This window comes from Phallusia mammillata, chromosome 6, assembly GCF_965637545.1.
Source record: "Phallusia mammillata chromosome 6, kaPhaMamm4.hap1.1, whole genome shotgun sequence".
Lineage (NCBI taxonomy): Eukaryota > Metazoa > Chordata > Ascidiacea > Phlebobranchia > Ascidiidae > Phallusia > Phallusia mammillata.
This window is the reverse complement of record NC_137257.1, coordinates 25370803-25392397: the sequence shown is the minus strand read 5'-3', so window position 1 is coordinate 25392397 and position 21595 is coordinate 25370803. Positions and strand designations below refer to the sequence as shown.

General features: G+C 35.0%; 2 protein-coding genes and 2 long non-coding RNA genes across 5 annotated transcripts; all 4 read left to right on the top strand.

Moving 5' to 3' along the window:
* The first annotated feature begins 6119 nt into the window (after nucleotides 1–6119).
* On the top strand, nucleotides 6120–8319 carry LOC145234745 (uncharacterized). 2 transcript variants are annotated; one of them, XR_013861332.1, is made up of 4 exons: nucleotides 6120–6187; nucleotides 6615–6757; nucleotides 7121–7765; nucleotides 7870–8319. It is a non-coding gene; the product is annotated as an uncharacterized LOC145234745 (long non-coding RNA). The 2 variants fall into 2 exon arrangements; XR_013861333.1 differs by lacking the exons at nucleotides 6615–6757; nucleotides 7121–7765.
* Nucleotides 8237–8826, top strand: LOC145234556 (uncharacterized). Its single transcript, XR_013861296.1, has 3 exons — nucleotides 8237–8285; nucleotides 8327–8341; nucleotides 8624–8826. It is a non-coding gene; the product is annotated as an uncharacterized LOC145234556 (long non-coding RNA).
* LOC145234744 (uncharacterized) lies at nucleotides 8821–9978 on the top strand. The gene is made up of 2 exons (XM_080099471.1): nucleotides 8821–9579; nucleotides 9637–9978. The coding sequence occupies exons 1-2, from the start codon at nucleotides 9414–9416 to the stop codon at nucleotides 9813–9815; spliced, it is 345 nt and encodes a 114-aa protein (XP_079955597.1). The 5' UTR covers nucleotides 8821–9413; the 3' UTR covers nucleotides 9816–9978.
* A 761-nt stretch (nucleotides 9979–10739) lies between these two features.
* On the top strand, nucleotides 10740–21449 carry LOC145232485 (uncharacterized). Its single transcript, XM_080097114.1, has 21 exons — nucleotides 10740–10923; nucleotides 11143–11314; nucleotides 11651–11804; nucleotides 12453–12547; nucleotides 13186–13379; nucleotides 13855–13965; nucleotides 14428–14602; nucleotides 14942–15081; nucleotides 15565–15642; nucleotides 15855–15979; nucleotides 16158–16313; nucleotides 16873–17073; nucleotides 17456–17653; nucleotides 18091–18207; nucleotides 18296–18433; nucleotides 18617–18726; nucleotides 19028–19286; nucleotides 19640–19778; nucleotides 20260–20411; nucleotides 20764–20934; nucleotides 21036–21449. Exons 1-21 carry the CDS (start codon nucleotides 10854–10856, stop codon nucleotides 21174–21176), a joined length of 3096 nt encoding a protein of 1031 aa, XP_079953240.1. The 5' UTR covers nucleotides 10740–10853; the 3' UTR covers nucleotides 21177–21449.
* The last annotated feature ends 146 nt before the right edge of the window (nucleotides 21450–21595 follow it).

Sequence of the window (21595 nt, the reverse complement as noted above, 5' to 3'; positions counted from 1 at the left end):
ATTATATTTGTTGTGGTGTTTCTGTGCTGTCTTATTACTGTTAAACTGTCTTATTACTGTTAAACTGTTTTATCTTTGTTTAGATGTACTTTTTAATAGCGTTAGCAGGTCCCATTATTGGTACTTATATAGCTGCCGGAGGTGGAAATAACAGGCGTTGGGAGAATTTGATAAGCATTGAACGAGAAACTGAAGAACTTGAAAGCGAAAATGATCAACGTGAAATCGAGTTACGACAACTTAGAAACGGTATGCCAACATTTTTCCCCACTCCACTACACCCAACACACACTAACAAGGACCACAGACAATAGCGCTTTTAGGTCCTGACATCACAAACTATTAACATTTGCTTTAGGGTTTTAAAGCATTACATTTTTTTGTTCAATCCTGTGTGCTTCTTTCTATTTTATTTGACAACTAGCGATTTTAAAGTGACTGACGTTTTTCAGATCAACGTCGAACAAAAATTAAATATGCTGGACCAGTCCACCACAAAGACGGCACCCAGAGCGGACAACACACCCTAGAAATCGAAACAAACACATCGAATTTAAAACAAATTGCTGTTGCACAGAGACAAAATCTGTTGGCTATAAAACATAAATAACCTTGTTTCGTAACGGGAATCCGATTAGTTTTTTGAAAAATTATTATTATTTCTAATGTTTAATGTAGATGCTTGTTTCACCAAAACAGATCAAATGTAGCTTACACTATTGTGGAATTGTTCTGCCTACGGATACAACAGTTAAAAAATAAAAACTGTACCGTTTAAGCCTGTGCCTCAACGTTTCGTAAAACTATGTGACTTATAAATCCGTTTTGTTTTAATATAGTCACTGAGATAAATCCCGATCAGACGTCGTATTAACTTGTTGCATACATAGCTGACATTCGATCATAAGAATATTTGTGTCAATAAAGTGTGCCTGTTATATCTGTTTGAAAAACCTCTGTTGGTAAACAATCGCCTGTACAATAATTTGGGGTCTAAAAGCGTAGTTGTGTTTTTCCTTACGAAAGGTGAAACCTTTGTGCTGTGAAATTCAATGATGTGTTGTCTTTTTATGCTTTACAAAAGTATGTGGCGCTGTCGAGGTGGAGAAGTTGCTCCTGGGGACTTGCATTATCAGTTGAAATCGCAATACTATGTGATGAAATTCAGCGGAACCAGTTGCAGCGCTGGTTGGGCAAACATGGAGTGGCTTACTATGGCATTAGTGATCGTTCAGTGCAATAGTGGCGCTTAGTGTTCTTTCACCAAGCGAAATAAACCTAATTCAACTCAACTCATTATTCATCATTAAAGAAACATTTCTAAATCTAACTTTAAAAGATGGCAATAAATCGTAAAAATTAACCCACAATGTTACAAATATTATTTGAAACAAACACCTTGTCGAACTCTCAACCGTGGCCAATATCGTTTACAGATTAATAGATTGGCATTAGCTTAACTAGGTTCGGATATAAGGTTATTCAAGTAAAGAATGGGAAACAATGGTTGTACCATTGTTTAGATGAAAATACTGACCACAAACATGCTGCTTAAAAATGCTTCTTGTCGAAGCATTGTTGGTAAGCAATATACAAATATCAGTGAGCAAAACTTAAAACATTCCTTTCCTTGTTTATCATAGACTCTGCTGCTTAAAGCGAACAATTGCGGTTGGAAGATGTGAAATCGTACATTATGCTTTACGACAATCAGACGACAGTCCGAAGACAAAAAACTGTCCTTTGTCGTGTCACCATACGAGAAATAAACGTATTTTCAGATAAATGACAGACGACAATAATAGTAAACAATAGAGGAAAAGCGAACGAAAGCGGTTAAATGTCAATAGATCGGCAGCAGAAATCAAAATCTATTACATGCACGCAAATATTTGTGAACGGCATGGAATAATGACAGTGAGCGTCTGTTAAATCAGGATGACCAAATATCATGAAACGAATAATTACACCAGTTTTCAGTCTTCGGACTGTCGTCTGATTGTCGTAATGTAGTTATAAAAAAAACGTATATTATACTGATAAAGAGAAGTTTGAGTGTGTTAAACTGGTTACTCACCTTGGAGTTTATCGTACCCAGTATTTCAACGTGGCCCAAGTTTTTTTGTTGAACGTGTGTTTTTTTAAAGGACAGATAAAAGCCTCTAAATGCAGGATATGCCGAATTTTAAAACTTTGACCAGTAATATTTGGTGTTTGGTGTTTAAACGTCAACAAATGCATCGAAACTCAAAGTTAAACGCACGCGACAATAACTTTAAAATCATGAAAAAACTAGCTTTTCCCCAAAGTATTCCCAAACTGAACTGGCTAAATTTAGATTATGACGGTTGTTTAGCAAAATGCTTTTAACCTTGCTTAACTATAAATATGCGTTTGGTTGTCATGCTATGCGATTTCGGTTCCGCTGAAATACCGTTTCCTTACCAGATTGCTGATTCGTCAAATACGGGGGTGGGCTAACTTTTACGTGGCACTGGTATAACTTATATTGAGTTGCGTAACAGACTTTTACAGAGAGGTTGCTTGTAACTTGTTTGAACCAAACTGAGGTTTTATATCAAAGTGTAGTTTTGTTGGCCAAAAAGGTTCGTTTAGGGCAGTGGTTCTTAACCTGGGGTTCGCGGACCCCCAAGAGGTCCGTAAGATGGTTTCAGGGGGTCCACGGGGGGAAATATGTTAATTATCATTAACCAACAGAAGAGTATTTTAAAGTTTTTCAACCGTTTTTGCAATCCTGCATACGAGTGCACGCTGTTTATTACACCTTAATTATGCCAAGAACAATTACTTTTTGTGATTGTCTTCCCTATTGCGACATCATAACACACATGGACAATAGACTTTATAGGACAAGTGATTTGTGAAGTTATATATACCAGAAATATTATCAATTCGATGCGTTGGCCACTACAATACAGAAACGTCATTGATTTTAAAGGAATGTGAAGGCGGATTTAAATGCTTCAAAAGCATGACAGGGTATAATGCAAGAAACGTGAAACATAAAAAGACTTATCTTACATTTCGTTGGGGGTCCGCAGACTAACAAAATTCATAAAATGGGTCCGTGACTACAAAAAGGTTAAGAACTACTGGTTTAGGGCTTTAGGCGATTTGCAAAAGATATTTTAATTTTTAATTTTTTATGATTATTAGAGATTTTTTTTGCACATTCTGTTAACATTTTTATACTTAGCTTTCATTTTGATTGCCTAAACTTTTTGTTGCAGTACCTCTGAAAATAAAGTTTTATGCTAGTTTGAGGCAGGGCATTGTAAAAATTTGCTTGCACTTATTAAATGGATAGTGAAATAAGTGATTGAACTGTGATTGGATTTTCTTTAAATGCAGAATTGAATTTGTATAGTTAATTGTTAAACTAACTTATATGTTGTTTATTGTGACGACAAACTATTTTGTTGGCATTAGCGAGCGAACATTGTTTGCAAGTTTTTTTGAAACACTATAAAAAGAGTATTACAATGGTACAAAAATACTAAAATAAATTGCGAGAACAGAAAAACTAGGAGTGTATTTGGATTCAAAGCTTTAAAAAAAATGGTGCACATGTGTGTGTATTGTTTTTGTTCAGCAAACCAATCGATAATTTTTAGCATTTTTTTTCTTAAAAATAATAATTTATTTACAAATAAAATTTAGTAAACTATCTCAATAACTTTTTAAATGTTTTTTTTTTAAATCAGGCAAACTGGCAAGCGGCACAATTAATTTTATTACACCTAAAACTCCTAAAACTTATAAAACTCTTAAACTTTTTTATCCTAACGTTTCTTGCTCTACCACAAAAAAACACCGGATGTTCTACGTGGTGAGTGGAAGGCAAATGTGATTGGTCGCCGGCCACACGCCCCAGTCACCTAATCTAAAAAAGCGTTGCACAATACACCCACCTGTATTCAGTTACACCCACCAGAAATTCCTCCCGTGTATTCAATTCTGCATACTATGGGAAATTTCAAACGTGGGTTGCTTAGAAGAGCAACAAAAGGTTGAACATGAATAGTAACAAGGAACCACTAGAGCAAACGAAAACAAATGCCATTTTAATCAAAATCCGTCACAAAATGACGATCAATTGGAACAAATAATAGGTTTAATTTGATCATGTGTCCAAAGCACTACGGTGATATCTACCAAACTTAAGTGATTGCAAAAAAGGGGGCACCTTATTTCGCATGGTGTGGACAAATTTAGGTGCTTACGTTTTTCCTTTTTTTAGGCGGTTAGAAAAAAATGCGTTGTCCAAAATTCCAATGGGTATTATAGTTATGGTGCGGTTTAAGGTCCTAAGTTTAAACAAAACCATTTATGTTTTTATTGGAATACATTTAAAAATTCGCATTGGTAATGTGTACACTGTTTTTGCTCAACAAACCAATCGAGAGTTTTCGTTACTCTTTTTCTTTAGACAATTGATTCAAATCATTATTATGCAACAACAATTTAATGGGTAATCTCAATAACTTAATGTGTGTTTTGAAATCAAACAATCTGGTGTGTTTTTGAAATTAGGCAAACGCAATTATTTTTATTACACCCAAAATTCTTAAACATGTATACAAATGTGAAAGTATATTCCCGAAAACCTATAGGTTTTGTTACACTTTGTTTTGTTTTCTTCTACCTGCTAACAGTTTTCAAAAATTACCAAAAACATCCCGAAAGTTCGACGTAGCTGAGTGGAGGCAAATATGATTGGTCCTCGGCTGTGCACCCTATTGCTCCACCCCCCTAACGTGCCAGCAAAGCGTTAAAGTGCTTTCACTTCTGCATTCCATTGTTACGCTTTGTGTTAACAGCTAAGTTTATCTCGTGAGCCAGTAACAGGAAAAACTGTTGAACATGAATAGTTACACAAATCCACTGAAGCAAAAAAACGACCTTTAAATGCAACATTTACCAACAAACGTTAAAAGGGAGAAGCGAAATAACTTAATTTGGTTATTTTCTGGTGATAGCAGTTAAATTTATCCCATGAATAGGAGCAGAAAGCACGGCTGTGCAGTTATGCGTATGTGAACGAAATCGGGACACCTGCAGCAAGCAAACGCGATTTTAGATATCTTTTTTACATTTATTGCGATATTTCTAAAGAGCTCGTTTTTTCCTTCTTTGTGGGTCTGCTGAACATAAAGGCATTTCAAACTTTGTTGTACCTTATCATTCCCGATTTTATATTTTAGGTTTGTTTTTTTTGCAAACCAAACAAAAAAAATTAGTTGTTTTTTTTGCTCATCAATTTAAAATTAAAATTTAAGATTCAAAATTTAATGGACTATTTCAATTATGTCACTGTGTTTGAAATAAGTGAACTTATAAGGGGTATAACCGTTGTTATGACACCGAACACATACAAAAACAAATAAGGTTGAAGTATATTTAAAAACAACTGGAGTTCCTACAACAAATTTCGTTTTCTTTGACCACAAGAGTGTTCCACGTAATTACTTTAGAAGCAACTTTAATTGGTCGCCAGGCACACCTCACTGCTGTAACCTAACAATGGCATCGAATCTTTGCATGTACACCCAGTGTTTTTTAAGGTGTTTTGGGGAACCGAAACGCTCCACGGTTGTGTGGTTGTGAGTTGCTTGGTATTGTAACTCTATTTTTGCGGTATATGCAAAGAGCTCAGTTTGTTTTCCATTCTGGCGAGCCAGCGAAGCGTTACTGGGTCCACCACCTAAACCTGCCCATGTTTTCACTTCCGCATTCCATGGGAAAGCAGGGTTACCATATCGTCCTTATTTCTAAGAAATGTCCTTGTTTTTGACTTAAATCATTATTTTGTTTTATTTTAAACAATTACAAAACTTCCATCTGTTTTTTTGTCTAGCATCTTTTGGGGGTAACATACCAAAACAAGTTTTGCACTGAGATTTTGTGACATCATGAAAGAAAATATGAAAAAATATGGCATGTGATGTGTCATGGCTCATACAAATGCAAAGATTTGATTAAAACTGTTTCGTTCCGCATAAAAATTTTATTTTTCGGTTGTGCTTATTTTGGGGTTCATGTCGATGGCAATCCTGATTAAAACTGTTTTGTATGTTTTTGACATCCGAGTAGGCTATTATGGGAAATTGTTGTGGTCTTTGCTGTACTGAAACCGACATGGCGGAACAACAACAAATTATAAAAGGTAAGTGTTACGAAGTGACTTTTCGCTGGCCATGTAAAGGCTAGTGTAATGCTTGGTTAGATTAAACCGCGTTAGGACTGATTCGAAAACAGTTTCATACGTTGAAAGCAGGACTTAAACAAAAATATTTTTTTGTTATTAATCGTGAAATAAAAGACTATTGTTACGCTTCTCTGGTCATACCTGATCTCTGTAAGTGCGCATAAAATTGTTTGTTGGTCCGCAAACGTATTTGGTTAAAAAAGGCCAGTTAAGTGTCGTCAAAAATCAAACTGATAAACATCTTGCGACACGTTTTCATATTTTCACTTTGTTAAATCTGTTTTGGTAGTGTGTTAACGAAAACCACGTCTAAACAGAAGTAGGCCTAAACTAGACGAAAATAAAGTGCAATACGCCGTATAAGCGAAAAATAAACTTGTTACAGAGCAACCAATGGGACAATCTTTGAGCAGCTGGTTTTGGAATTTTTCGGTTGCAATTCAAAGGAAAATATTCGAACAATAGATGAAAATATTGAAAAAACTGAGAAAGAAAGAGAACAACTTAGAATCGATTCACAGAACAGAGGTTATAACGAGCAAAATAATGTTTTTGACACTATTGGAAAACAATCCACAAAAACATTTTGTAAAACAAATCGAATATATTTGTTGATTATTTTTGCTGTTCTTTTTGCAAGCAATATGCTATGATGTTATACGCATTTATTAAAAAAGTTAAATTAAATTGAGTTTATTTCGCTTGGTGAAAGAAAACATAGCGACACGATTGCACTACAACGATCACCAAGCCAGAAATAGCTGCGCAACGTTGAAACGTTATGGAGCGCACAAAAGTGAATGGCACAATTGGTGGATAATTGCTAAACGCGCTACAGCTACACAGTATTGTAAAGGTCAAACTTGAAGTTGAGGCAATTTTGTTGCATAGGTCGCATTCGCGTGACAGAAACGAGTCCGACGTTTCACAATGACGGAACCACCTCGGGTCATGGGTCATTGACCATTACTGCTCCTGGTGATAAAGTGGATGAATTGGGAGCTCGTCTGCCACCTCAAGCACGAGTTGTGGGGCAGAGTGAAATAGAACACTACTAATTGCCTTCTAACGCAGATCTGTAACATTTTGGTGGCTGTATTTTGGAACCTTGATTATATTTCATGTTGTCAATACACAGACTTGACGATGTCGCCCATTACACACACCCTTTTCAGATATGCTAGCAACACAATCGCAAATGCAGACAAATTTTAAACAATCTATTTGTATTGTTGTTGTTTTGTTGGCAAGCCCTGCACTATTGAATTAATCGATCTGTTTTTAACCTAGCGCACTATATGGTATCGTATTTTTTGCTTTACATTGAATTCTTACATGTGAAACTGTATTAAATCTTTTTGTTTTCCTTACCTGGTATGAAACTTCTGTTTTTCAGGAAAATTTATAAAGCACTGTTCTAATTTTGTTTAAATATGGGCATCTTTCAAAGCAAAACAGAAGTTGCAAAAAAAGAAACAGAAAATGTTAAAGATAAAACTTTGGAATTAGAAAAGGAAATCGTCGAATCAGAAAAAAGTATAAAATTTATTTACATTGGCGCCGCTTCCTTTGTTTATAAAAGATTTTTTCAAACTACAACATGTTTTTTATGTATATGTATTATAGTTTTTGTTTTTAAGGCACTTCGGAGCTGGAATACTCTGGGCGTATAGTTCATCAAAATGACAACATATCGGCGAAGTTTCAGCGATCTATACTTGCAAGCGACACACACCTAAGAGGTGTTGCAAACAACGAAGGCCTTCCAAAAATCGGACAATAAAAAAGTGTCCACAATAGAGAACTTTCTACTTGAAATGCTTTGTATTCAACTTGAAATTTGTTCAATGTTATGTTTACATTTTGTCATACTGTTTATGAATGCCTTTTTAGAAGATGTTTTACCTTACTTCATATTAACAATTGTGTTGATTTTTTTAAACACAGGTACCTTTACGATTACTTTAACTAAACATAGGTTAAACAATATATCAATCAGTAACAGCAATGGGGAGTAACAAATCGACACTTGAACAAGAAAAGGCCGAAATGGAGCGTAAAAAAGCCTACGCTGAACACAGAAAAGTCACATTGCAGTTGATGCCAAGAAGGGTAAGTAAATCTGAATTTGGCCATTTACGTTAAATAATCACAGAAAAACAAAACAACAAATAACGATAAATATGCCAGATCGGCTATAACCATATATCTAATCAGAGTGGGTCGTAGGCATTTTTTGCAGTATAACTTAATGTTAAAAATTTATTTTATGATTTCAGGCAGGAAACCTAATAAGTAGAATGCAAAGTGTTGACAAAATGGCGAATGCTGGTTTTCATATTTTCGCATGTGCGTGACTACATGCGCAATAACCACACGTTTGTTTATTCGCAGGTAAAGGCCGCCTAGAAATTTCAGAAACAATTATTATAAACAAAAATGGGGATAAGACAGAAGACTTCAACGTAAAGTACGAAGGCGATGATGATGGAGTAAAACAAATGTCAAAAACAATGAATGCCAGTATTGAAAGAACCAAACTTGCTCTTACAGCGGGACCACCTCCCTAATTATGCAATACCGCCCAAAAACTGTTTTGTTTTCAACAACAAGAAAGAAATGATACTTTTGATGCTCTTGGACTCATGAACTGTTGGCTGCAGACTACAATGCATTGGCATCATGTTTTCTCACATTACATCATCCGATTGTTGTTTTAATTGTTCGAACTGTTTCTGACTTTTTTCTGGCATTTGTTTGCTTTAAGATTAGGACGAAACACACATTTGGACAAAGACCAATCGTATAGTAGCTTTGCTGTAATTCTATTGCCAGTTGTTAAGGTTTTGATAGCCGCGTGTTTATGGTAAAACGAGCTTTCTTTATATTCATGCCAACATCTTTAACAAATCGAATGTGTCCTTATTAAACGTGTTTGTCGCAGTAAGAGTGCATGATTAAAACCAGTTCAGACGTAAAAACTTTTGCGCCGACGCGGTCGGTATCAATTTCCAGTACGACCTTGAATGCAAATTGCCTAGTATTTACATACTGGTTCAAATGACCCCATGTGACCTTTAGTTGGAACGCAATACGTTGTCACCAATCGCGTTTAGCATTGTAACTTACCATTGTAAATTTGAACTGAAATATTATTTTTGTCGCCACGATCTTTGCAACTTAAATGTGTTTTGTTTTAGTTCTTTTTGGTGTCAAAAAGGCAATGGGCAATGGTGAAAGCCAAAAATTAGAAGAACTCGAAAGAGAAATACAACAACTTGAAGAAGAAATAAGGGATCTTGATGAACGAAATCGACTTCTTGCCATCAAACTGGAGAAGGATAAACAAGGTAAAAATGTTTATTTTTTTTACGCTGTACAGTGTTAATGCAGTATTTTGTTTTTAGTTGCAAAACCAATTAGAACGACATGCACTAAAATAGATAATGGCGGAACTGTGACTTGGCACCGGACCATTGAAGTTGAATCCGAAAGTCCGAAAGTTTTACGACAAATCGTTCAGAAATATGAAGAACAAGTATTAAATAGGGACTACAATGACTTGGAAAAAGTTTTTTCATTTTAACGAACTGTTTGCTGTTTAAGCTGCAGACAGTGCACACTGTTTCGACCTATAAGGTCTCATCAGTGCAGCTGGTGACGAGAGATCGGCCGCATTGGCTAGTGTAGCCATTCAACGGCACTCCAGTTTGTTGGGAGCACAGGGTACAACCCCATGCATCACCTAGTCTGTGTGATGCCACAACTGGACATACAGCACAGACAGTGTGCACTGTCTGCAGCTTATCATTTATTGGCTCTATATGCTTTTACATGTTTGCTGTTTGTTTTGCAAGTGAATATGTTTGTGCAAAATACCCGTTTATTGCTGTATCACTAACCCTTGTGCAACTTTAATAGTTGATCAAAAATCGAACTGGCATTAACCTTTCTTTTGCAATGTAAAGCGTCCTATTTACAGAATTCGTTTATTCAGGCTACAAGTAATATGACAGTAAGTGTTTATGAATTTCACAATTCCTGCGCTGATTTTGTATGCATCACATGTCGTCTACGTGACTGACCACCATCATGCATATTATTATTAAACCACATTTCTTCTTACTCTTTATACATACGGGCGTGCGTTGTGCAGTTGTGGAACTGTTTGTTTTGATTTTACATCTTGCAATACTTGCTGTCGACGTGACTGATCACCATCATCTACTTACTTATAATATTCCTAACTTGCTTGAGCAATGTTTTTAAACCACACATGTTCAATATCTGAATACATAAGTTATACTGAGTTGCGTTGTGTGGTTACTTGACAATAAAACTTGCAGAATGAGTCACCTAACTATTTAACTCTACGCGGGGAAATGTTTACCCACCGCACGACCCCGAGTAACCTTGGGCGCAACGCGAGTCAACAACTACGACGTCACACACGCGTCTGGCGGGAATTTTTCTCATTCAACAGCGCCCTTGTAAACTGAGCGAGCGTGTGTTTAAGTTTCAGTGTACGTGCTGTGCTAAGCGTGTTGTGTCCAGTAGTGTTGAACTATCAAGTATCGACTGGAAGGTGTTGGTAAAATCCAGAGGCATCTTTAGTGTAAAAACGATGTTTAGGTTTTGCTGTTTTATTGTGTTTTGTCTCACTTTCTTTCACTCTCCTACTGCAGTTGACTCAGGTATGTAAGATTTGGATTGAAACATAAAGCTATGCTAGGCCTAGGGATCAATGATTGTATTGTAGGTATATTGAAGCTTTGGAACATCAGTTACCTGTGTAGGACACTTATAGCTATGTATATAGACACAAGGCACAAAACCTCGTATAATTTTAGGTTGGAAAATAGGGGTATTGGTATTGGAGCGTTATAATCATTGCTTTTGACATATTTTTTTAGCTTTCAAACCCTGGCTAAATGAGGATGTCGTCTTTCTGGTTGACGTATGCTGCTTAACGGATCTTCAGTTCCAAAGTTTGAAATCAGAACTGATTTCCGCAATGAACGTTTTCGAATCGATAATACATGATGTTTTCACCAAGTCTGGTGTTTATCTCTACAACAACTCGAGGTAAGAACAAACAAACGACCACTCTTTTATGCCTTCGAAGCAAGTAAATAATACAGAAACTGACGGTGTTGAGTTATCTGGCTTTTGGAGGCATTTGTAATCACATATTTAGTGTACGTTTTGACAAAAATAACAAAGAACCACCATGTTTTACTGACTTATATTATGAAATGTGCTTATCGTATTTGTTTTGCATTTTCGTATTCTGTCACTAATAGTCTGTTACGTCTAACAAAGTTGGCAACACATTATTTTAAACGCTTATCTTAGTTAAAGTGCTTCAGTGACCTCATTTTTACCGACGTATATCCTGTCTAACATATTGATGTAACGCAGACCCGAAACCGGTTTAGTCAACCCAACTTTCCCAATCGTCAACATATCCTTCGTTAACGTCAAGTCTTTTCAAAATGCCATCCGCGAAACCATGACTCAGCAGGAAAATATGAAATCAACAAATACGGCCAAGGCTATTGAACATGTGTCCAAGGTAAGTGCTTCGAGATTTTATTTAGGTCAAGTGAATAGAATAATCTAAAGGCGACCTATGATTTGTTGGTAGAATACAAACCTGTTTTAAACATAGTGGATGCAAACAATGTCAAAAATATGTTGTTGTTAAATACATCACAAAATATACGCGACGACCACTTTAATGCTAAAAATGCTTTATATTTTTATGGCAGTATGAATTAAATAAATTATCGACTAAACAAGTTTGTTATTCACCAACGAACAGACGAAACGGGTAAAGCCCTTTTCTCCTTACGCGTATTACGTCATAGTTTACTGGCGTCAAAACAACTCGAGGATGTATAAAACTTTCCACGTGGTTAGTGGAAATTTTATGACAGCTATTAAATACGTTTCAAATGAATCAATTTCAATTGAAAATAGCCAACAAAGCAAGAACTGAATAAGCCATGTAACCACATATACTTTGACGTCATAAATTTACACAATAGTCCGGCACGTTTTTTCACTTTCTGGTATTTGTAGTATACGGCTTACAAACAAATGCAATAACCTAATCTTGCATCACAAGTTGTTTTCGATTGTAGGTTTTATTCTATAGACCTATCGTTTCCACACAAACTGTTTTCGGACCACTTGACATAAAATATCTTTTTTTGTTTAGCTGTTTTCGTCTTCAAGCAAAGTCAGAGTTACGAGAAAAAGTTTGGTTGTTATAACGACGGGCATATCAGACTTGAATAGCTTGTTACATGAAAGGTAAGAAACGTAGATAAAAAAAAGTATAGATATACGTTGTGACAGACGTTGTCATGTAATATGTAGTAGGCTTAAATTATATACAGTGCAATAACGTTGCTTAAATTCTAAATCACAGGATGTGAAAAAACGCATAATATTTTGTTTGTTCAAAATACAGTAAAACGGCAGAACTTTGGAAACAACAACAGACACGTAAAAAAGGCAGATATCGTTAAACTCGCTTGTTTAAATATTCACTGACTTTCTCTCCTTAACTTCTTTGACCATGATACTTTTCCATTCATGAGGTTTTATGACAAAACCTGTTAAATTTGTTTTTATTTTATTTTAACAATGTGTCTTCTTTTGTGGTGATGGAAACATAGTAGGCCTACCCTTACGTGCCGGCGCCTATGTAGGCTATATTTGCGGCTATAACGGGCTGTTCAGGGACATTCAACTGGCCATAACATAGCCACACACAATTTAAATTTTTTATTTTAAATTTTTAGTGACTTGAAGAACTATCCCTGTTAGTTACCGAAATGTGACGGATTTTAAGTTTTTTCGTCTTTGCTTTGTTTGGAAGCAGTTTTTTTCAGATTGCTTTAAAAACGTATGCCTTCACATTGGACAAAATGAATTTGTTTTGTTAGTTACAACTTCACCCAAAACCGGAACATTACAGTATACACGGTTGGGGTTGGAAGTAACGTCAATCAACAAGGGCTGTCCATTCTTGCCAACGGAGGCAAGAACAGCGAAAGGGTTTATTTATCTCCCGAATTTAACTGTTCAACTTGCGAGCTTGTAAAAGATTTGAAGGTCCATTTTAATAACACTCCCCTAGGTAAAAATTAACTTAAAAAATATTCACGATTTCTATTTTTACTGTTTTGGCGCGTCTTTTGTGAAACGATTTTGTGACTTACGACAAATTTGCGATTTGATGCACCCTTATATCGCTTTGTGCAGCTTTGTATTATTGGAGGACCTGTATATTGCTAGATGTATCTTTGCATAGCGAAATATATGCGCACCAAGCGATATTATGGTGTGCCAAGTGGTGATAAAAATCCTCCAAACGATCTTGTATATTTTAGATGAACCTTTTAACAAATACTAACCGCTTAAATTTAAACAAACATACATAAGTACTATGGTGCAATATGGTTGTTTGAAATGCAATAGTGTTTTATTTTCCGCCTTACACAATAATTCAACACATTCAATTTATTTCGCCTACATGCACCAAAAAAGCGTTAATCTTTAGTGATATTTTTGTGTATTATACAATAAGATTTAATGATGATAATGTTTTTCAGAACCTGATTGGTGTTCTGTTCACAACTGCCACCCGAATGCCGACTGTGAGTGGAGATGGCCACACTGTGAATGCAAAGATGGGTTTGAGGGAAATGGAACCTTTTGTACAAGTAAGTGAAGGTTTTACATGTACCCTGTTGTGGCTTTAGAAGTGGTCAGTTTGAGCATGAGTCAGTGCATACAAATATACTAAAGCAGTAGTTCGCAACTGGTTGCAGGCCATGGACCACCAACCCAGTAGAAATAATATCACAGACCATTTCAATTTCGAGCAAGGTTAAAGAAGCATATGCAATGAGCATTTAGGCTTGAAACATATTTCTTTAAACCAAAAAAAGTTTGAAAAAGCGAGATACAATTACTAACAGCTAACATTTTAAAGCTCTTTCAACATGTAATATGCAATCATCTCTAGTTTATCACCAATTTTAGTGGACTACTCAAAAAGCCATCATGGACCACCAGTTGAGAACCACATACAGTAGTCATTACTTCATTTGCATTGCTAAAATTTAACTAATATTTTAATTGTTGGAGAAAAGGAAAAACAAAATACTGTTTTTATTTTACAGGGGTATACTTGCAGGAATTTTACCAAAGATTGGATCCATCTGTTGCTATTACATCAAGTGAATACCAGAGTTTGTTATTTCATCTGCGCTCTATTTTTAACCCTCCATGGATTGAGGATCCAAACAGAACATACCGGGGAATTCATGTTGTGGATTTTCGAAATAATATCCTAAGGTAACATCTTGACAAACATATATTTTTAGAGAATATGTATGCGTTATATAAACCAGAGATCAGCAAACTTCGGGCTACGGCATATCTTTTAATGGTCGTGCAACACATTTGTATTAGGGTTGTTAAATGTTCAGGCCAAAATAAATTTTGAATGTTGTAACAAATCAAATTGTGTTTTGTGTCCTTTTTTGTTTGCAATGCTTTGACTTGTTTTGTTTAATGTGAATTCTTATGGGCACTGTAAACAGAACTGAATGATTGATTGTGCTAAAAATAAACTAAAACTTCGTTTTAAAATAACCTATGAAACTTAAAATACCCTGCTTACAATATGTTTAGGTATTATGTACAATTTCTGGGAAGGTTTGAAACTACTGATGTACTTCTACAAAGATATGTGAAAGATAAGAGAAAATATTTTATGTCTGAATCATATCTAAAAGCTGACAATGATCTTGGTCTGCAAATGCCTATACCTTGTAAGTTTTACTTGTCATAAAACTTATTACTGTACTGACAAGACATTATAGTGAATAACTTTAGCTACTTATGGCTTAGCTAAGAATCATGCTAGTTCTGTGGTGGTTACTATCTGACTTTTGCTGATTATTACTCTGAGTCTGTTTTGAATATGAATCTGACTAGACCAGTGGTGCTCAACCTTTTTATTGTCGGGGCCAAATGGTATTTTTTAAGTTTGTAGGTGGCACAAAAAAACAAGACTTCAGAAAATCACTAAAGATTATTACTTTGAAAGCTAAGGTAGCAATGTTTGGTGGTTTAAGCTGCTGCTGATAATCACTGGATTAGATGCTAGTTTGCTTTGATATGTAAAATCCTAAGTAGCTGATGTAAGGAGGCGTAATTAAATACACTTTGTGCTTGAATTGCAAACACATACAACTGGGAATAATGTTAAGATTAAACTAACAATATAACTGTGAGTCTACTGTGTTTTACAGTGGGTTGTCCCTCTTCTATGTACTTCGCCAACACACAAGTGAACACTGCAAGTTTTTCATGGTATTCTTGCCCTCAAGGTATCAACACTGTTCTTGAATTTTTTCCTTATTTTAAACTTTTTTCAAGTTTTGTATGCAGTTAACTGTTAACATTAACACTAGTGTTGTAATTCTGTAATATCATTGTTAACATTTTTTCACACTTGACATATATATATTTTGGGTGTATTAAAAATTAGTGAAGTTATGCCTTCTAAATCTTTTCCATGTTTTTTATATCCATCTGTTAGGGTTTCCAAAATCATCGATACATTGCATTCCATATAATCATAGCACAAGCCAAGGTCTTGTACTTGGAGGAAGGTTTGAACAATCAACAATCAACACAGTTTTATGTAATGCAAGTTTGTCACAGGTAATAAATAGAGATGGGTTAAAACTGCACATGTTCAATTGGGTAAAGCACCAAGTACCCTACGGTAATGTTGGTGCCACTGCTCAGCTGAGCAATTTGGTATGTGACCTATTTGGGTGATTCAATATAAGCAGAAACAGCAAATAATTGGCCATGGGCTCTAAAACATTTTTTTTAGATTGACACAACCAATATGGATTTGGACAAAATGGTTAATGCATCTGGACAACTAATGCTGCTCACTGCTGGACATAAACTGGACGACAGTGAGATTGAACAAGCTTTAAACATTATTGACTCAATCGAAACAACTGCAAAAAGTTTATCGCTAAAGGTATATACACCATTTATAACTGAGAATGGAAAGTATTTTCCAAGTTACGAAATCTGTCAATGAATTCAATGGAATATATATATTTCGCCTAATGGCATCATCAGTTCCTATAAAAACAACAAGATAATACACGGTGATCGTCTATGACCATGTTGCCTGTTGAAGGGTTAGATACTGTTCAGTTCAAATACTCTCAGTACACCATTTATATTTATACACGCCAAATTCTGTTGCTGGTCAATCTATTCAGTTACTTATTTGCAAGAAAAGGCTTAATAAATACTATGGATATGCCAAAACTGCAAATGTTCTGTTTGGTCGCGCACCGAGCATCTCACTTTAATGCATCAGAAACAGCTAAGCTCGGTATCAAGTACTCGGGTTCTGGCTCGGCTCGGCTCATCCCTAATAAATACTGTCTGAGCTATATTTGTTTACCAATTTAGCTTATTGCTGTTTTTTGGCTATAGTTCTAAATATAGAATTGATAAAAGTTTCTGGAAAGTATGAACTTATTTTTAGATTTGTATATAATTTGAAGATTTATATGTTCGTTTAGATTTCTTCGCACTTGCTTGCAAACATGGTTGTTGCCATCTCCCAAACGCTTGCAGGACTAAACGAAAGCCCAAAATACAACAAAGATTTCACATTAAAGCACAAAGTTGTGGAAAGTCTAAACTTTCTTGCACATTCTTTAAACATGAGTGAAAATGGGACAAATGTGTTTAATTTTGAAACCAAGGACCTTACTATTAAGGTAAATAATTGTATGTCAGCTATAAGTCCCAACTGAACTGGAAATTATTTTATTTGTGTATGATTTGTGAATTTACATTACTGTAATGTAGTGGTTCCCAACCTTTACTATAGTAGATGATAAACCATACAAAGATTATTTAAAATTGTGTCTTTTATCAACTTAACTGTTTATATTCCCAGAGCTTAAGTATCTTTACAAACCACATGTACACATTTAAGTAAATTTCTCCCCTTAATTTAAATTTCCTCCCTTCAAATACTCCCTATAATTCCTCCATGGTAGGGAACCATGGCCTTATTGTTTTTGCATGTATGACATTTTCTCAACAAATTATAAATAGTGAATGGAAATAAATTTTATATATTTTTTTTTTGCACAGATTCAAGACATTGGTAAATCAAATACAGATCAAACAGTTCTCTTACTTCCAAGGAAACTTATCCACAATTACAATGAGACTCTCTTTCCCTTAAATTCCTCAATTGTAACCCAAAACTTGGGCACTAAAAAAGTTCGTACAGTATTGATTTATACGAACAGCACTACTTTGAACCAACCAGAACTATACAAGCATGGGGTAAGTTTAATTTCACAAAAAGAATGGCTATTAAGTATTTTTGCGATAAATTAGGCTTTGCGGGATAAACGGCATTTAACCAGAATTTGCAAAGCTTTTTATGTAACCAACAAAAGGGGATTTTAAGTTTTGAAACAAATAATATGCTTGGGATTTCAGATACTATAGATTTTTAGAAATATGCAATTGACCATGTTCTTTAACTAAGGAATAGAAGTAAATTAAATGAGCTTAAAAACCAAAGATTGAATTAACCTCCAAGGCTTTATATCTATACAGTGATGTTTTCATCATATTATGTGATTTGAAATCTGTGCAAAAAACAATGGTTGTTAAAAGCTCTGAATGTCACATTCAAATTTTTTTTCGCTTTGTACAGTCAAATACTTTTGCAATATTTTTTGCTTCTTATCCAAAAAATGTTATTCCATTTTCAGATGGTTTCAGCATCAATAAGCGACGGCGCTAAGGTCAAGCATTCAAGTCAAAATGTTACTGTGGACATGTTTACAGGAGAAACATTTTATGAAAAAGTGAACAGCACTACATTTCCGGTAGATTTGTGACAAAAAAGTTGCCTGAACTTACATTAAATCATATTTTTTTGGCTTTTGCGATCTTAAAAACCTAATATTTTTTAAGGCTGCCAATATTCGCCACCAATGTGTCACCTGGGATTCGAAGATTTCTGATTGGTCAGGTGAAAATTGTTGCCTTGACAACAAAATGTATCCAAGCACAGTATGCAAATGCAACGCAGGAATTGTTTCAATGAGAACGGTTTGTAAAAGCTGATTTCTGCCTTTTTTAAACTTTACTTTATTCCCACCAAGAAAAACACACCTCAAATTTAATTACATTGTTGTTGCACAATCATTTAGGCTTTTCAACAGTGCACAACTTATCAAATTTAACAGGATGAACATTTTACACCTCTTTTATATCGTCTGTATTGTTATGTAGACAATATCGAAGACTGCACCCATAGTGACACATTCACAAGTCACCATTATAATCGGATCCATCTTCAGTGGTGTCTTGTATTTTCTCTTTTTTGTGATTAACTGCGTCAAGTAAGAAAGATTCGGTTCTATTTTTGATAACTTAAAAATGTATAAGTTTATTTAGGTTATGCTTCCATACCAAACATGTGGTTTTCAATGGTTAATTTTTATTTTATTTAGAATAGTATATTGGGTGTTTCATTTATTCTTTACTCTTTTTAGTCGCAATTTCTATAATCTTAATTGCCACCATAGAGTCACAAACACTTATCTAAAGTCTTTTTCATTCATAAAATTACTTGTTGTCACTATGCCAACTTTTGTATAATTCACAAATATGCCTAACATAAAAAATTACAATTATTTTTAGAATTTCAAAAGCTGCAGATCCGTTCTACTACCACAGAGTGTTGTGCCTCACCATGGCAACCACTTACATATTGTTTATGTTCGCCCTCCCGTGTCGCACCCCTGACTCAATATACATGGAATATGGGTTTGGGTTGAAAGTCCCATCATGGGAAGATTCTACAGGATATACCCATACTGGGTTGCTACATTTTGCAGTGCTGGCATCTTTTATGTTGCTAGCATCAAACTGTTACACAATGTATAGACAGACACTAAAGGTATGTGTTCGACTCTTATTGTTAAGTTTTAGAGCAGATTAAATGAATAATGATTTAAGAGAAAATGCGTTTTTGCCAAATGTTCTTGTCATTGGACGCAATTTTGAATTTAAGATTAACTCAACCATTTTTGTAACAAATAATACTTTTGACATTTAGTATACTTATGCAATAAAAATGTATTTTTAGTAACAAACCATCCACGGTAAGTTTACTGCCAATGTTTAACTTATATTACGATATTTTAGATTTAATATGATTACCAATGAACATTTTCACATCAAAACTAACCTTTTGTTTAAGAATGTTGCACTAACCTTGTACTTTTGTTCATTTCATTTTGTTTTTAACAGATTAAAATGTATGTCGCATGTGAAGTGTTAATTCTACTTGTGGTGTGTTTCATAGCAGCTTCTGCTGTTGTATTCGATGCTGCTCTTTCCATCATGTATTTTGACAAACAAATGCAGAACAAGGACTTCTGTGACCCAAGTAGGTTCAACCTCTATCACTAAAACTAACAGAGGCTTTGTAAGTTGTACTACTAAAAGCAATTTCTGCAAGAATAAAAAAATGTATTTCTATAAACAGGGGTGCATAACACAGAACCTTTTTTAGCCTTTATTGTGTAAACAATGGCACATACACCATGTTTTCAGTTTTTATCAAAATTCTGAACATAATGCATGTCATGTTTGTGATTGACATCTCCATTTTTGCAAGGTTCTTGACCAAATAGTAGCAGTTTGATTAAAAATTGTGAGATACAGCTTATACATAGTAGTTACTTGACAATAGTGCTGCTAATGTATGAGTAAGTTTGGTCCAAGACTCCCTTAAGGTATGCAGCACTTAACTAAAATTTCTCTCACTGTTTCATCTTGATCAAACTGGTATTCAATTCTGTATTTAGAGTTTCTGGGGATAAAACCAATTGGAAATATTTTTTTACAAACAAATCTTCCTGTTTCAGATGATTGGCGATTTATTACATCTTCATACTTGGCAGACAACATGTGTTGGATAAGTGGAAAGCCTTTCTACACCGGTTCATTTATTTGCTTACTTATTGCTGTGATGGCCTGGCAAACTGCCCTTGTACTTTGCATTTTCAAGTTCAAAAAGGTAGGAGAGGTGAACGAACTGTATTTTATCATAGACAGTGGTGGGATTCTGCCGTTTCGCACTGTTTTTTGGATCTGGCTCACAAAATTTTATGAGATCAGCGAACCGGTTAGCATTACTGGTTACTGTCAACGGACTTTTTGTAACAGAACCGACTGAAAACTATGACTTTAGTGATAGAACTGGCTGACAAAAAAATGTAAATCCCACCACTGATCGTAGGCCAATAAAAAGTAGAGTACTTCGTTTACATATTCAAGGCCTAAACTTCTACCAGGCCTTAAACTTGAGTTGTTACAAAAACCATAACTTGTGGACCTCCTATTAAAAGCTAACTTAAAACCTGTTCTAGGTGAAACCATATGATGCAGCCAAACCAGAGAGACAAGACATATTATTTGCTTTGATCTTATCAGCTTTATTTGGTGTTTGTTGCACGTTTGCTCAACTAATGATTGGGTCATTGGAAGCAAGTACAAGACAAGCTATGGAAATTTGTTTTGCTATTTCTACTTGTGTTTTAGTAAGTACCATTTCTATTTAACCATTACAACTACATGTTTCAGCATTATATACTGCATTAATTTTTTACAAAATCAATGAACTAAAAAATTGTTTTTACAGATGTTGGGTGTTGTTTATATAATGTGCATTTTGCCACGGAGGAAAGCTAAGAAAGAAATTTTCACACCGAAAAATGTTGCAATGGATGGTTTACATTCCACACGTCTTATGGAGACAAACAATCAACCAGTTTTAAACTGAAAAAATATTAGTGTTATTGAGACTGCATTGCTGTTTATCTTTTTTTTTCACATGTATACTGACAAAGTTTCATGCGTTTATATTGTATCATGCTTTCAAAAAACAGTGTTTAATTTTAAGACCACAAAACTAGATTTAAAGTGTTTTACCGTCACCTAACTTTATAAACATCTAATCATATAAGCATACCATCACGCTATTAGCTCGAAAGAGTAAAACACGCCGTTATCTTTACTAATAAGCATTCGATTGAAATAAATATTTGGTATCTGCTTAGTGTCATGTCGTATGCCAGAATTAATCCGCTAGTGGGCGATCGAGAGCCACCAGTTATTTACATTTTGTCCGTTGACCTTGGGTAACCCCCCGGCGCTATGCGAGCTAGTGCTATGACGTCACAAACACGCCTAAGTTATTTC